At 43.9% G+C, this 13,676-nt stretch overlaps 1 protein-coding gene across 4 annotated transcripts in view; it reads right to left on the bottom strand.

Moving 5' to 3' along the window:
- The window catches only part of SPON2 (spondin 2), a 138,884-nt gene that overhangs the window by 58,520 nt on the left and 66,688 nt on the right, over positions 1-13,676 (bottom strand). Inside the window, exon 2 of one of the 4 annotated variants that reach the window (XM_074991690.1) lies at positions 12,172-12,268. The exons of 1 other annotated variant lie outside the window; for it this stretch is intronic. In XM_074991690.1, the coding sequence (XP_074847791.1) occupies positions 12,172-12,208 (37 nt within the window). In that variant the 5' untranslated portion in view covers positions 12,209-12,268. Of the gene's footprint in view, positions 1-12,171; positions 12,269-13,676 lie in introns of those variants that run through there. 2 more of the 4 variants (XM_074991691.1, XM_074991692.1) reach the window with 2 other exon arrangements.

Genomic DNA, 13,676 nt, shown 5'->3' on the forward strand with positions numbered 1-13,676 from the left:
CTGTCCTCATAGAAGTCATTGGTAAAACTTCCTTTGTCTTTTAACAGTGCAATATCAGGAACAAATTTTAAGTCACTTATAGATGTTTAAACATTTTAATTTTATTTTGAGAGGGGAAAAAAACGTGTTCACAATCACATAGACACACCCTCACAACACTGGTATTCTACTTTTGTAGTTCTTTCTTGCTCTAAGGCTGAGCTGTCATGCCTAAAAGCATCACTTGGCAGGATCCTGTAAAGGGATGGAAAGCTAAGTCATATTTTCCAACACATTTCCTGGATCCTGCTTTTAGAAACTTTTAATATACTGTGAAAAGATGAAGCTGCTCTTCCTGCAACTGGATTTAACATTAACAACAGCTAACGCCTTCTGCAAACTGATGAATGATCTTTCTTGTTTTAATAAGGCAAACTGATCTTTACATAGCTCTGAGTGACATATTCAAAATACAATGGGATAGAAAAATTAAAATGTTCCATGTGGGGAAGTTTCCTGAAACCTCCTGGGGCAGATTCTCTTCTGCCTGGCACTTTGCGTCATCATTTACACCTGTGCAAAGTGGGTTAAAAGTCAAGCAGTCTTAGGGATACTTTATTGCCACTGCCTCTCCCTGCAACTTCCCCAGCAGTCTGACTGGGGTCCATGACCCATAGTTAACCTTTCACCCCAAGCTACAAGAGCCTCCACAAATCAAAGCCCATTTACTCTTTGGGCAAAAGCACCATCAAGTTTAAACACACACACACACACACACACACACACACACACACACACGCTCTAAGCTTGCTAGAGGTCACCTTAACTCCAGCATTGGACTCTAGCAGGGGTCAACTTTTCAAAAACCTCAACTAAGAGCACTGTTTTATTACAAGCTCATGTCAGGGGCGATTGGGTTGCCCTGCTCACCATGGATGGTGCCACCTGCAAGAGGTGCTGGGGATTAGTGTGGTCTGAGTAACACCCCTTCCAGCAGTTACACTCTCAGTTTCGCCTCTGCAGCCTCTGTCACTCCAGGAATTGCAATGTCCTTTTCACGACTCAGCCCACCCTCTAGGTCACTACTGTGGTTCTCCTTTCAGAGATCAAGGTTCCTGTTCCCCAGGGTGCAATCTCAGGCAGGCTCCTACTTCAATGCTTCACGGAGAGGCTATGATAGGGAGGTAAATATGGGCCCGCCCTCTCCTCAGGTTCTGACTCACGGAGTCCATACACAACACTCCAAGTCCCTTCCTTGCACCTTGCCCTGAACTACTTCCAAGCCGCCCAGCCCTCCTTGTGCCTGGGGGTTCGCCAGTCTCTCACCTCTCCATGCCCCAACTAGGGAGTAAGTATAGGATACCTGTCCCTGTAGCCTGCAAACACACCTTACTCCCAAGGAGTTATCGCAGACTTTCCTGGCAGGGCCTCCATACCGCAGCTGTCCATCTTCTGCCTTTAGAAGTCCTGCCCAGTGCAGTGTCCTCAGCTACGTTCCTTCACTCAGCCAGGGGACCTACTAAATAGCGGTGCCCTGGGTCAGTAGCCATCCCTCCCAACTGGCAAGCCAGATTATACCTCGTCTTAGTTTTCATTAACCAATTCAGGGCAAGAATAGGGTGAACTCACCATCCTGGGCAACTCGGCTGTTTCTTTACGCAGTTGGGACCTCTGATCTCTGCCCTTCTGAAACAGGTTCGCGGTATGAAGTGGTGCCTCACGGAAGACCCCTTGGCACGTTCTTCTGGTGTGACGGTCATGCCACTGACACCCACCTTCTTGCTCTCTGTGGCTCCCCACCATCTCTGCTCTCCCCCAGCCAATACACAGAGTTGGAGTTACCACCCCTTGCCAGGTAACGCAGACACTGTTTAACCACATCACTGGGTGGATGGACTTCTAGGAGACAGCACCTGGGAAATCTGCCCCCAGAAGGGATCAAAGCCCCAGATAAATCCGTCTCTTTCTGCGGAAAAGATTTCACAGAATCACAGGGCTGGAAAGGACCTCAGGAGGTCATCTAGTCCAGCCCCCTGTTTCAAGCAGGATCAATCCCCACTAAGTCATCCCAGCCAGGACCTTGTCCAGCCGGGACTTGAAAACCTCGAGGAATGGAGAGTCCACCACCTCTCTAGGCAACGCATTCCAATGCTTCACCACCCGCCTGGTGAAGTAGCTTTTCCTAATATCTAACCTACACCTCTCCCTCTTCAACTTCAGACCAATACTCCTTGTTCTGCCATCTGACACCACTGAGAACAGTTTCTCACACTCCTCTTTAGAGCTCCCCTTCAGGAAGTTGAAGGCTGCTATTAAATCACCCCTAAGTCTTCTCTTCTATAAACTCAACAAGCCCAAATCCCTCAGCCTTTCCTCATAGGTCTTGTGCTCCAGACCCTTAATCATTTTTGTTGCCCTCCACTGAACCTGCTCCAGCAAATCCACATCCTTTTTATACGGGGGGGGGGGGCGGCCCTCAAAACTGGGCACAATATTCAAGATGTGGCGTCACCAGTGCCAAATAGAGGGGAATAACTACTTCTCTAGATCTGCTCAAAATGCTCCTTCTAATGTACCCTAGTATGCCATCAGCCTTCTTGGCTACAAGGGCACACTGTTTACTCATATCCAGCCTTTGATCTAGCATAACCCCTAGGTCCCTTTCCATCATACTGCTGCTGAGCCAGTCGGTCCCCAGCCTATAACAATCCCTGGGATTCTGCCACCCCAGGTGCAGGACTCTACACTTCTCCTTGCTGACCGCATCAGATTTCTTTTGGCCCAGTCCCTCCAATTTATCCAGGTCACTCTGGATTCCCTCTCTACCCTCCAACGTACCTACCTCTCCCCCTAGTTTTGTGTCATCTGCAAACTTGCTGAGGGTGCAATCCAGTCCCTCATCCAGGTCATTAATAAAGATATTTAATAACACCAGTCCCAGAACCGAGCCTTGCGGCGCTCCGCTTGAAACTGACTACCATGCAGATATTGAGCCATTGACCACTACCCGTTGGGCCCGACCATGAAGCCAGCTTTCTATCCGTCTTATAGTCCAAGGATCCAATACATTTTTCCTTAACTTATGGAAAAGAATGTTGTGGGAGACTGTATCAAAAGCTTTGCTGAAGTCAAAGTATATCACATCCACTGACTTCCCCATTCCTCATTAGTTAAGCCCCCTTTATCAATGAAAGGGAGATGTGTCCAGTAGTAGCCCTCCCCACGTAATAACAATTTATACTGGACTTGATTGTAAACAAAACAGTTTCTATTCAGCAAAACAGTAGGATTTAAGTGGTTCTAAGAAAACAGGTGGATCAAAATGAGCTACCAAATTAAACACAAGAAAAAATGCGTAGCTAGTTCTGTTCCCCTGAAAATCTAGTTACTCTTTGGTTCTTACCCTAAATAGATCTTCTCATGTCAAGCTAAAGCTCCACATCAGGAATGATCTTACCCTACCTGGGGTCTGTACTTCACTTTAAAGTTCTCTCTCTCCCTTTCTCAAGACATGTTAAGCAATTTCCATGGCAGGCTGAAGATAAAAAATGGAGGTATATTCCTTAGACCTTGCCCCTGTGGTGGGAATTCAATCAGTCATTCTTGTTGTATAACAGTATTCTCAACTATGGACACTTTCACCTGTCCCTGTCCTTGTTAGGCAACCATCCTTTGCCTTCTCGGTGGTCTGAACATGAGAGCAAAGTTCTTCTGATGTGGATTGATGCTCATTAAAACCCCTTTGCTGGCTAAGTACTGCTCCCCCACACCTCCCCCCCAAACCATACTCTCACAATAAGGTAGTAATCTCTCCTGTTGAGGTGTTCACAGAGACAAATATTCAGAACACAATTATGTAGACAATATGTATAACTTCAACTTCAAAAATGATAGAAGCACAAATATAGGGTGTACAGATTCAGCAGATTATACCATTGAAACAACAGGTTACAAGACATTTTGTTCAAAACATTTCTCTGAGTTATGCATATTTATATTCATAACACATTTTCCACAAAGCTTGACGGGAGGTCTGTCGCAATAGAATCATAGAAGATTAGGGCTGGAAGAGACCTGTTCAAAGGAGTACCAACCCCAATTAAATCACTCCACTCAGGGCTTTGTCAAGCCTCACCAGTAGTCAGCCAATAGCTCCCTTCCTTCAAATGCTGGTCTGCATAACTGGTCTTGGGAAACTTGCATTAACAAGCACTCCCCCACAAAAAAATCTCAGGGAAACCTCAAGAAGGCAGGACCTTGAAAACACCTTTAATGCTTTGGGCTTGTCCACACTTGCCACCAACTTCAAAGGTGGCATGTTAATCACGGCAATGGGAGATTGCTAATGAATTGCTGCAGTGAATATGCAGCACTTCATTAGGCTAATTCTCCCCCAAGGCAACTTCAAAGTGTCAAACTTTGAAGTGTCAGGATGCATGTAGCAGTGGGCACTTTGAAGTACCCAAGCTACTTCGAAGTGTCTTTACTCCCCAAAATTTTGAAGAGTAAAGGCACTTCAAAGTAGTACAGGTACTTCGAAGTGCTCACGGCTACACGCATGCCAGCACTTCCAAGTTTGATGCTTTGAAGTTGCCGCATGGGAGAATCAGCCTAATGAAGTGCTGCATATTCACCACAGCATTTCATTAGTAATCTCCCGTTGCCCTGATTAACATGCCACTTTTGAAGTTGGGGGCAAGTGTAGACAAGCTCTTATTGTTTCAAAAGTCCATGACTATCTGACACATTTCAACTGAATACTCTCTTGAAGCTCTCACACATTCCAGCTATCAGTAGTAGGCATCCTTTGATCCTGAGGGATCATGGGTTTGCGCCCCAGTTGGATTGATTCGAGCAGCGTCTTCTGTGGCTGTGCAATCCAATCCGGGAGTGGCAGTCCTTTCCGCACTGTGAGCAGCAGTAGGCAGATGTCTCTCTGGTATCACGGGCACGGATCTTCCTGAGGGCTCTCCTGTCTTCCGCTTCCTTCACCAAGGTTGTTTCATACATAACAAGAGCTTCCTTCACTCTCTGTTTCCAGGCATGTCTGTCTGAGGCGAGCGAATGCCAGGTGTTCACACTGATAGAGAGAGCGCTGAGGTCACGCTTGCACGTATCCTTGTAGCGCAATTTAGGTCACCCTTTCGGCCTCTTTCCAGACGCCAGTTCGCCAAAGAGGAGGTCCTTCGGTATTCGGCCATCCGTCATGCGTGAGACGTGGCCCAGCCAGCGCATACGCCTCTGTTTGAGAAGGGTGAACATGGAGGCGGTGCTTGCCCTCTCAAGCACTGCGCTACTGGGGATCTTGTCCTGCCATGAGATACCAAGTATGTGCCTAAGGCAGTGCATGTGGAATGCGTTGAGCCACTGCTCTTGTTTTGAGCGCAAAGTCCATGTTTCACTGGTGTACAGCAATGTGCTCACCTCTCTCACAAATCAAGTTTTTGGCTTTAAGAAGGAGGAAAGAGCAAAGGATATTATGAATTAGGTGTTAGTCTTCCACTGAATAGCAATAAGAATTGGGCACCTATCTCCCATTTAGGCCTTTGAAAATCTTCCCTTCTCCGTTGCAGATATACTGTAAAACTTCAAGGGGTTCAAAATCTAAATATGTAGTCGAGTTCCATTGACTAAAATATGCTTTATTAGACTGTAAAAGTGCCATACGATCTTTAATGCTCAGAAGTCATCAAATCAGTTGCACTCCCAGTTGAAAGATGGCACCTTCAAAAACACAGTGGTTATGATTACACTGAGGTTTCTATTTCAGCACACATTTGTATCCCGAAATAGAAACCCCATGGCCAAATACCACGCTCAAATAGCATGGCTATTTCAAGTGTGGAATTTTGTTCCCACTAGCCCTCATTGTGAGGACAGTAGGAAGTTTGAAACAGGCACTTATTGCAAAGTTCGGTGCTGTGTGGCCGTCACCGAGTTCAAAATAAGTTACCTAAAATAATTTAGGCAAATTGCATAAATTATTCCCAGATAGGGCTACACTGTAGCCCTAGCCAGTGCCTCTGGCATCTTCAACTAAACAAACTAAGCTCCATAACCAAACAATACTCTAGAGGGAGCAGTTTGTTGTCATAGAGAAAGGGGACATTTAAAAGTGAAAAAAACAAGAGACCCCAGTATAATAAATTAGCCACAATGATCCAAATTCATCTCTCAGCATTACTCCACTGAAATTAGAGAGTAATCTGATCCTGTAGTGAAGGACCTAGACAGAAAGAAAGAAAGGCTCCCCTGTTACTGAACTACTATTTGTGCCTAATAATTTCTAGAGATTGTCCAAAACGTGGTTTATTCTTGAGAATATATTGCTCTAGTAACCTTGCCAGGAACATCCAGAGCATGGATTATCTCCTTTGGATGTGGATATAATTTATGCACATCGGGCCCCATTTCTGCATCTCCTGAGGTCAATGAGAATGTTGTCATTGATTTTAATGAAAGTACAAGTAAGCCCCTTGCTTTTGTGAAGATGTACTTTGTGTGCAATTTACAAATTGCTATTCTACAGCTAGGCCAGATGGTGCCTGTTCTTGTCCCACTGAACTGTCCCCTTTTCAAATGGTTATTAAAGCCTTCAGCCATATGCTGGACAAGATTCCCGCAGTGCACTAAATCAACTATATGTTGATTACTTTCATTTTCATACTGGGTACACACAGGAGATGCAGAGTGCATGTCTCCATTTGATTTACAGCTTGTTAATGTCCAGAGCCTGTACAGAACTTTGTAAACACAAAAAACAACTGTTGTTCAAATCTTCCCACTAATGACTTTTCCATCTGTTTGCTGATGGACAATTGCAACTTGAATAGTGCTTTGCACAATATGTGGAGGCAAAACAACATCCATTAACTGTCTTTTGTAATTCAGACGTTATATTTCTGTGAAGATATACAGCCCTTTCAAAAAGCTACGTTCATGGAAAGATCTGCTACCCTGTCTTTGTTTCATTGTGCGTAAACAGCAAGGAGTTACAAAAGCAGGTCTCAAAAGAAGTTTAAAGAAACAAACAGTCAAGAGCAATTCGAAATCTTTTACAGCTCACACGTACTATTGCATAGTAATGGTATTTGTGAAACTCCCACAGAAATTACTCAAGTCTGGCAACTGACATAAATGGTCCATCACAAAATATGGGCACAAAATTGTCCAAACCAAGGAGAAGTTTGTAAGATTTGAGCTTGCAGAATGCTGAGCACCCCTGCACCAATGTACCAAAGAATGTTCTTAGTTTGAAACGTAAGTAGTTCTACTGATGACTACTCAAGCTCTTCAAAAACCACAAGCAGTCCTGAGGATCTTAGAGACTAACTAATTTATTTGGCCATGAGCTTTTGTGGGCAAAACCCACATGCCTAAGTAATTTGTTCTATTGAGTCCTAAATGTTCATATTGTGAAGGATCTCACTCATAGATGGGGCCAGCAATCCCTGGCACAGGTGCCAAGAGTGCCACATGAGCAAATTTTCATCAGCACACAAGGTGGAAGCTTAGCCCTGCCCCTCCTCCCCCTTACAGCCAGAAGCTTGCTCAAAGGCATGCCACCCATCGATTAACTAATGCTACTAACCACTACCTAAGTGATAAAGCTCTGCATCTTTATTTGTTAATTAATCTGTTGCTAAGTAAGACTACTAGTGACTTAAAAAGTATTACTGGCACTTGGACCATACATAGAGGGCAAAAGGTCAAATTTTGGCACACCTCCTAGGAAAGGTTGCTGGCCCCTACCATAGAGCAAAAGGGCTGGATTAAGTCCCTGACTGGGAAGTTATTGACTATTCAGGGCTAAGAAACAATGTTTAATGATAAAATTTTCTTTACTTCACCACTTGCTAATAAATCAGTCATATGTTTGCTGCACACAGTGGTAAAATAGGTATATTCTGTCTTTTAAATATCACACAAACACCCTTTCATCTTGCTTCACCTGTTGAACATTTGACAAAACATTTTAATGTTGTGCCATGTATGTGAATCACTTTACTTCAAGAAAACAGACCTAGAAATATTTGTTTTGTTTTTAAGAGCTGGCGGGAGGGGAGAGGATTCATTAGCAAATTTTGCAACACAGGAATCAATAAATGTGCTGAGACTATGGGTTAGCAAATAAAACCTTGTTTGTTTACTTTTCAGCTATACTGTGAAATTATGAATCCAGGTTGTTGCTGATTTTTTTTTCTTGAACACCCAACAAGTCAGAACTCATCCAGTTTGTACAACTATGGCTTCAAAAATTGTTTGCTTTGACTCCACAGGGGAGATACTGTGGACTTCTAGGCAGTGACACCAAGATGGGTGGAAGCACCCTAGCTGGGACAAATGCTGCCCCCGAAGGTTTCGAGGCTCTCAAGAGTCAGGTTGTAGGAGACCAGGAGGGGATCCGGTGGTGGTCTGTCCCAAAAACAGCATGGTGTAGTCACACCTCTGTAGTGTGGCTCTGCATGCTGGAAGACGTGAGTCATGGATGGGGATCACTGGGCAGATGGAGTGGGGTAAGCTGCCTAACCACGTTCCCCAGATGGAGCACCACAGCAGAGCAAACCCTTGACCCCAGAAGGAGAGCTGGGCGGGTGCAGCAGCGCAAGCTCAAGGGCCAGGTAAAAAAGTCTGCCACACTGTATGCAGCCCACAGGTTATAGCTTATTCACCCCGACTTAGACTACCCCGACAGCGGTTTTCTAACTTGCTGGTAAAAAGCTCTGGGTGATGGAGATTCCACAACTCCCTTAGATAATTTGTTATGGTGCTTAACTGCCCTCACAGTTAAAAATGTTTTCCTAATGTCTCACCTAAATCTCCCTTCCTGCAATTTAAACCCATGACTTCTTGTTTTGTCTGCAGTGGATGAGGAGAACAATTTATCAACCTCCTCTCTGAAACAGCCTTTCGCATACTTAAAGACTGTTATCACATTTCCCCTCAGGCTTCTCTTGGCCAGACTAAACAAACGCCAGTTTTACAATCTTTCTTCAGAGGTCAAGTTTTCTATATCTTCAGTTGTTTTTGATGCTCTTCACTTGACTTTTTCTAATTTGCCCGCATCTTTCCTGACATGTGGTGCTCAGACTAGGGTCCTCGATGAGGCATTCTTCATGCTGGGTAGAGTGAAAAAAATTACTTCTTGTGTCCTGCTTACAACACTCCTGCTGATGCATTGCTTTTCTGCAACAGTACTACACTGTTGATTCATTTGAGATCCATTATGATACCTATAGTCTTTCACTGCAGTGCCCCATTATCAGAATATCCCATGAAACAAACAAAATCAAAATAATCCAACACCCCCATTGTCTGCCTTCCCTCACTACTTCCTTTGAAGCAGTCACAAACCTTTGCTTTCTTCTGCTTTTGCTTTGGAAATTCCCAGTTCAGTAAAAGTTTCAACAAAGAAATCTACAACAGGTTAGATCAGGGGACCGCAACCATCGGCATAGGTGCCAAGAGTGGCACGTGACCTGATTTCCATCAGCATGTGAGGCAGGAGCTCAGCCCTGCCCCTCTGCCCCTCCTCCCACATATGAATGAGAGCTTGCTCAAAGCCATGCCTCCAGTGGTAAATCTCTGCATCTTAACTGAATTATTTATGAAGCTATTGTAAGTAGGACTATTAGTGAGTTTAAAAAGTATCACCAGCACTGAGACAGTACATAGAGGTCAAAAGGTCAAATTTCAGCACTCTGCCTTGGAAAGGTTGCTGACCCCTGGTTCAGATCAAACTTGCTCAGGCAAAATCCTATCAGTGTAGCCAGGCTAAGGTTTAAAACACTTTGGCATGTTCACTGCAGTTTACTTCTAGCAGATTACCTAAATTACAGTCATACTTCATATCTATTTCTCACATCCTATACTACTCCCAAGTTCTCCCACTAACCACTACACTTACCTACATGCCTCCAGCTTCCATCTAGCACACACCACATGACCCATCATTTATAGTCAAGCCCTTATATACAACCACATATGCTCCAATCCTACTGACAGAGACCAAAAACTTCAGGCTCCCTATCAGTCATCTGTAAAACTTAATTACCCAACAGGAGACATAAAAAAAAATCAGATTGACAGTATCAGATGAATACCCAGAAACCAGCTACTTCAAGATAGGCCCAAGAAGGTCAATAACAGAACACCACTTGTCATTACCTGTAGTCCCCAACTCAAACCCCTCCAATACGTTATCAACAAGCTACAACCTATACTGGAACCTGATGCTACATGCCAAGAGGCCCTGGGTGAGACGCCTGTGCTGTTCTACAACCACCTAACATCAGGAAAATTCTCACTAGCAGCTACAGGCCATACCACAGTTATACTAATCCCAGAACTTTTCCTTGCAACAAACCCCAGTGCCAACTTTGCCCACATATTTATTCTGAAGCCACCATAACTGGATCTAACCACATCAGTTACAGAATCAGGGGCTCATACTCCTGTACCTTAACCAATGTTACATGTGCCATCATGTGCCAGCAATGCCCCTCTGCTATGTATATTGGACAGACTGGACAATCACTTTGCCAAAGAGCGAATGGACACAAATCAGACATTACAAATCTGACTATGCATAAACCTGTTAGTGAGCATTTCAGTGGAGTGGGCCATACTGTTAAAGACCTGAGAATATGAGTCTTAAAATAAAGAGACTTTAATACCAGATTACAAAGGGAATCATCTGAACTGAAGTTGATGCTCAAATTCAATACTTTGCTCCTTGGCCTCAATAGAGATAGCAATTACCTTATGCATTACAAAGATGGATGTCCCATCTTTGATGTTCATAGTATCAGACAGGTAGCTGTGTTAGTCTGTATCTTAACAAAACAAAAAAAGCAGTCATGTAGCACTTTAAAGACTAACAAAATTATTTATTAAGTGATGAGCTTGCATGGGGCAGACCCAGTTCTTCCAATCTGGACATAGTGCTGTACTGGAAATAGTGCTGAAAGTGAATTGGCATGACAACTATAGTTTTTTCCTTCTCCAAATTTTACAGATACAAAATGATCTTAAGAGGTCAAATTTGGAGCATCCTTGAGTTCAGAGGATTTCAAAGATGGTAAAATACCAGGTGGTGATGAATAGATAAGATAGATAGAAACAAATGTAGTTTTTTTTGTTGAGCACATCTCTAACCAGTAGAGCAGCACCATTTTAACCTGAGTGTCGATCAAGCTGGTTGTGTCTAATACAGAGTGCAAGTTCCTGTCAATCCAGAGTTAGCAAGTTTCCATATGTCTGTTGCCCTTCAAATGATATTTTTATCTAGAAGTTTCAGAGTCTTAATTCATTATTCTATCCACAACTAGTTTCTTTAAATGTAATCCCATTGCATAATAAGCTTTTTTCACATTTTACTGCTGCTTTATTGGCATCTCACAGAAAAATGCCATTTAAATAGTTTAAAGCACCCCTGAGAAGAGAATCTACTGCAAGACTCCTCACCGAAGTTTGGAAAGAGAACCCAAAAGTTCCAGCCACACCCCTCATATAATACAAAGGCCTCTCTTTTATGAGTTCCCCCTTATAAAATGCACACCATGCCTGTTTGCTGGCATATTTTTAAAGATCCTCTTTCTATTTCAGAGGTGTTTGTGTTACTATTTTGGCCCTGACACCACACTGCGGTTTCATCGTTAAAATCCAGAGGCAGAGTGGGATGCAAGCTGGATCCATAAATATTGCAGGACTAGCAAACTCTTGAAATCTCACCAAGCAGCCTTTCAGACAATTGTTTTTGTTTACCCCCAGCTCTTACAGTAATGATGGCCCCATTTGGCATCCTTCTGTCATTCATTTCTCTGTGCCTGTTTAGTGTCCAATAACGTCTTCTGATTTGTCTAAATAGACTGTAAACACTTTGTGGTTGTACAGAACCTAGCACAGTGGGATCTTGATCTCAGTTTGGCCTCAGAGTGCTACCAGAATGCAAATAATATTAATAATAATAATAATAATAATAATAATGTTGCAAGTTAAAGTACATGTTCTCTTTATGAACTGACAAATTGCTGCCTGCACAAGGGACCCCTGGGCCATTTGGACCTACTTTTAATCCCAGTTGTGAAGTATCCTATTAATATGGATTTTCAGCTCATGGAAAGAAAGCTTAGTGTAGCAAACACACAGTCTTCATCCAGGGAGCAGTGCCTGCAGACCTGGGTCTCTCACCTGCATTCTGTCTGAGAAGCATGTTCAGTACAGACATGTTTTCTGCGCAGTTGCAGTCTGGATAGTTGTGGTTGTGAGGATTCTGTTTTTCAAAAGTCTGTAAACACAAACAGGACGTCCTGTCACACATACAAGAAATGTAAACTGAACTCTATCTGGAAAATATCATTCTCCCTGTGTTTAAAACAGGAAAATCACATCATGATGAGTCACTGCTACATGCTGACTCATGGTGAATCAATTGAAAATGTGCAAGCAAAAATAATGTATTAGCCTCATAGGGCACCAGGTCAGAGCTTGCAAGTAGCATTCAGACCTAGCTCGTACATGCCATGCAGCAGCAAGGGGAGTACTGAGAGGTAGTCTCTCCATACAGAGCCTGACTACCTTCTATTACGCCTGTCACTGGGGGCAACATTTCCCCATCCTGCCCCATTCCACCCATACCTGCAGGCAGCAACCTGGTTAGCTCTGCTGGCTGATGTGTAGTGGGATGCAGCCATGACCCTGCACCTCCAGGGCCTTTTGGAGCACCAAACCTCCACAGGGAGTGAAAAGAGAACAGCTCAGTAGCTGTCTGTGGCTCAAGGCCAAGGGCACCCTCCTATGGCAGGATCAGTAGGCCCACTAGCTGAAGTTGTTGGACAGCCTGGCTGGTGGTTACACAACTGCCCAAATGACAGTTCAAACCTCCTCAGTGAGGGTTCAACACAAACAAGCAGCCTGCAGCTCTGGCCTACTGGCCAAGGACTGTGCAGTCAAGTTGCCCTGGGCTGTGCCTTTCCAGGTGGAGGGCTATGCAACGAAACCATCTCTTTCTCAGGCCTCCTTGCTGGAGAACACTATTGTCTGTGGCTTCATCATCCAGGTAGAAAGTCTCCCAGGGATGGGCAGATTAAGCAACACCCTCTGGGGCTCTGTTCTCATGGATGGACTAAGCACTGAAACAGTCTATATCTCCATCCTCCTGGCTCAGGCCTTCAAGGATGAGGGTGGAACAGGCCATCAGGGCCAATTAAATAAACAGTATCTCTGGCCTTCTCACCTAAAGATTTAGCACACATCCAACCCTACACACGTGTCTGGGGACTGGGACACCTGGGCCCAAGTTGCTCCACTGGGTCCCAACCCACGGCCCATGAAGAGACAGGTGGTCCTGTTTTGGGGTCAATGGAGGAAATATGGGGTCAGTGCTCAGCAAGTTGCAGAATCAGTGGCTTCAGGTGAATGCACATTCAACCTGTTAAAACAAGTGAAGAACGATCTTTGTTCAACAATGAGACAAGAGCGTTTGAATGGGTTCACAATGCATAACATTAACAATGATGTTGCATATAAATTAGATTTTTTTTCTTCAATTAGAAATGAGTTTGAACACAACACAGCCAGAAAAGCATTCCTAAAATGAAGAGTTCTGCTGGCAGTGGAAACTCACTATTGAAGTTATATCTTTACTATACATGCTACTGGTATAATGTTCATTTTCATATATTCTTTTAGGTTTA

Source organism: Carettochelys insculpta, chromosome 4 (assembly GCF_033958435.1).
Source record: "Carettochelys insculpta isolate YL-2023 chromosome 4, ASM3395843v1, whole genome shotgun sequence".
Lineage (NCBI taxonomy): Eukaryota > Metazoa > Chordata > Testudines > Carettochelyidae > Carettochelys > Carettochelys insculpta.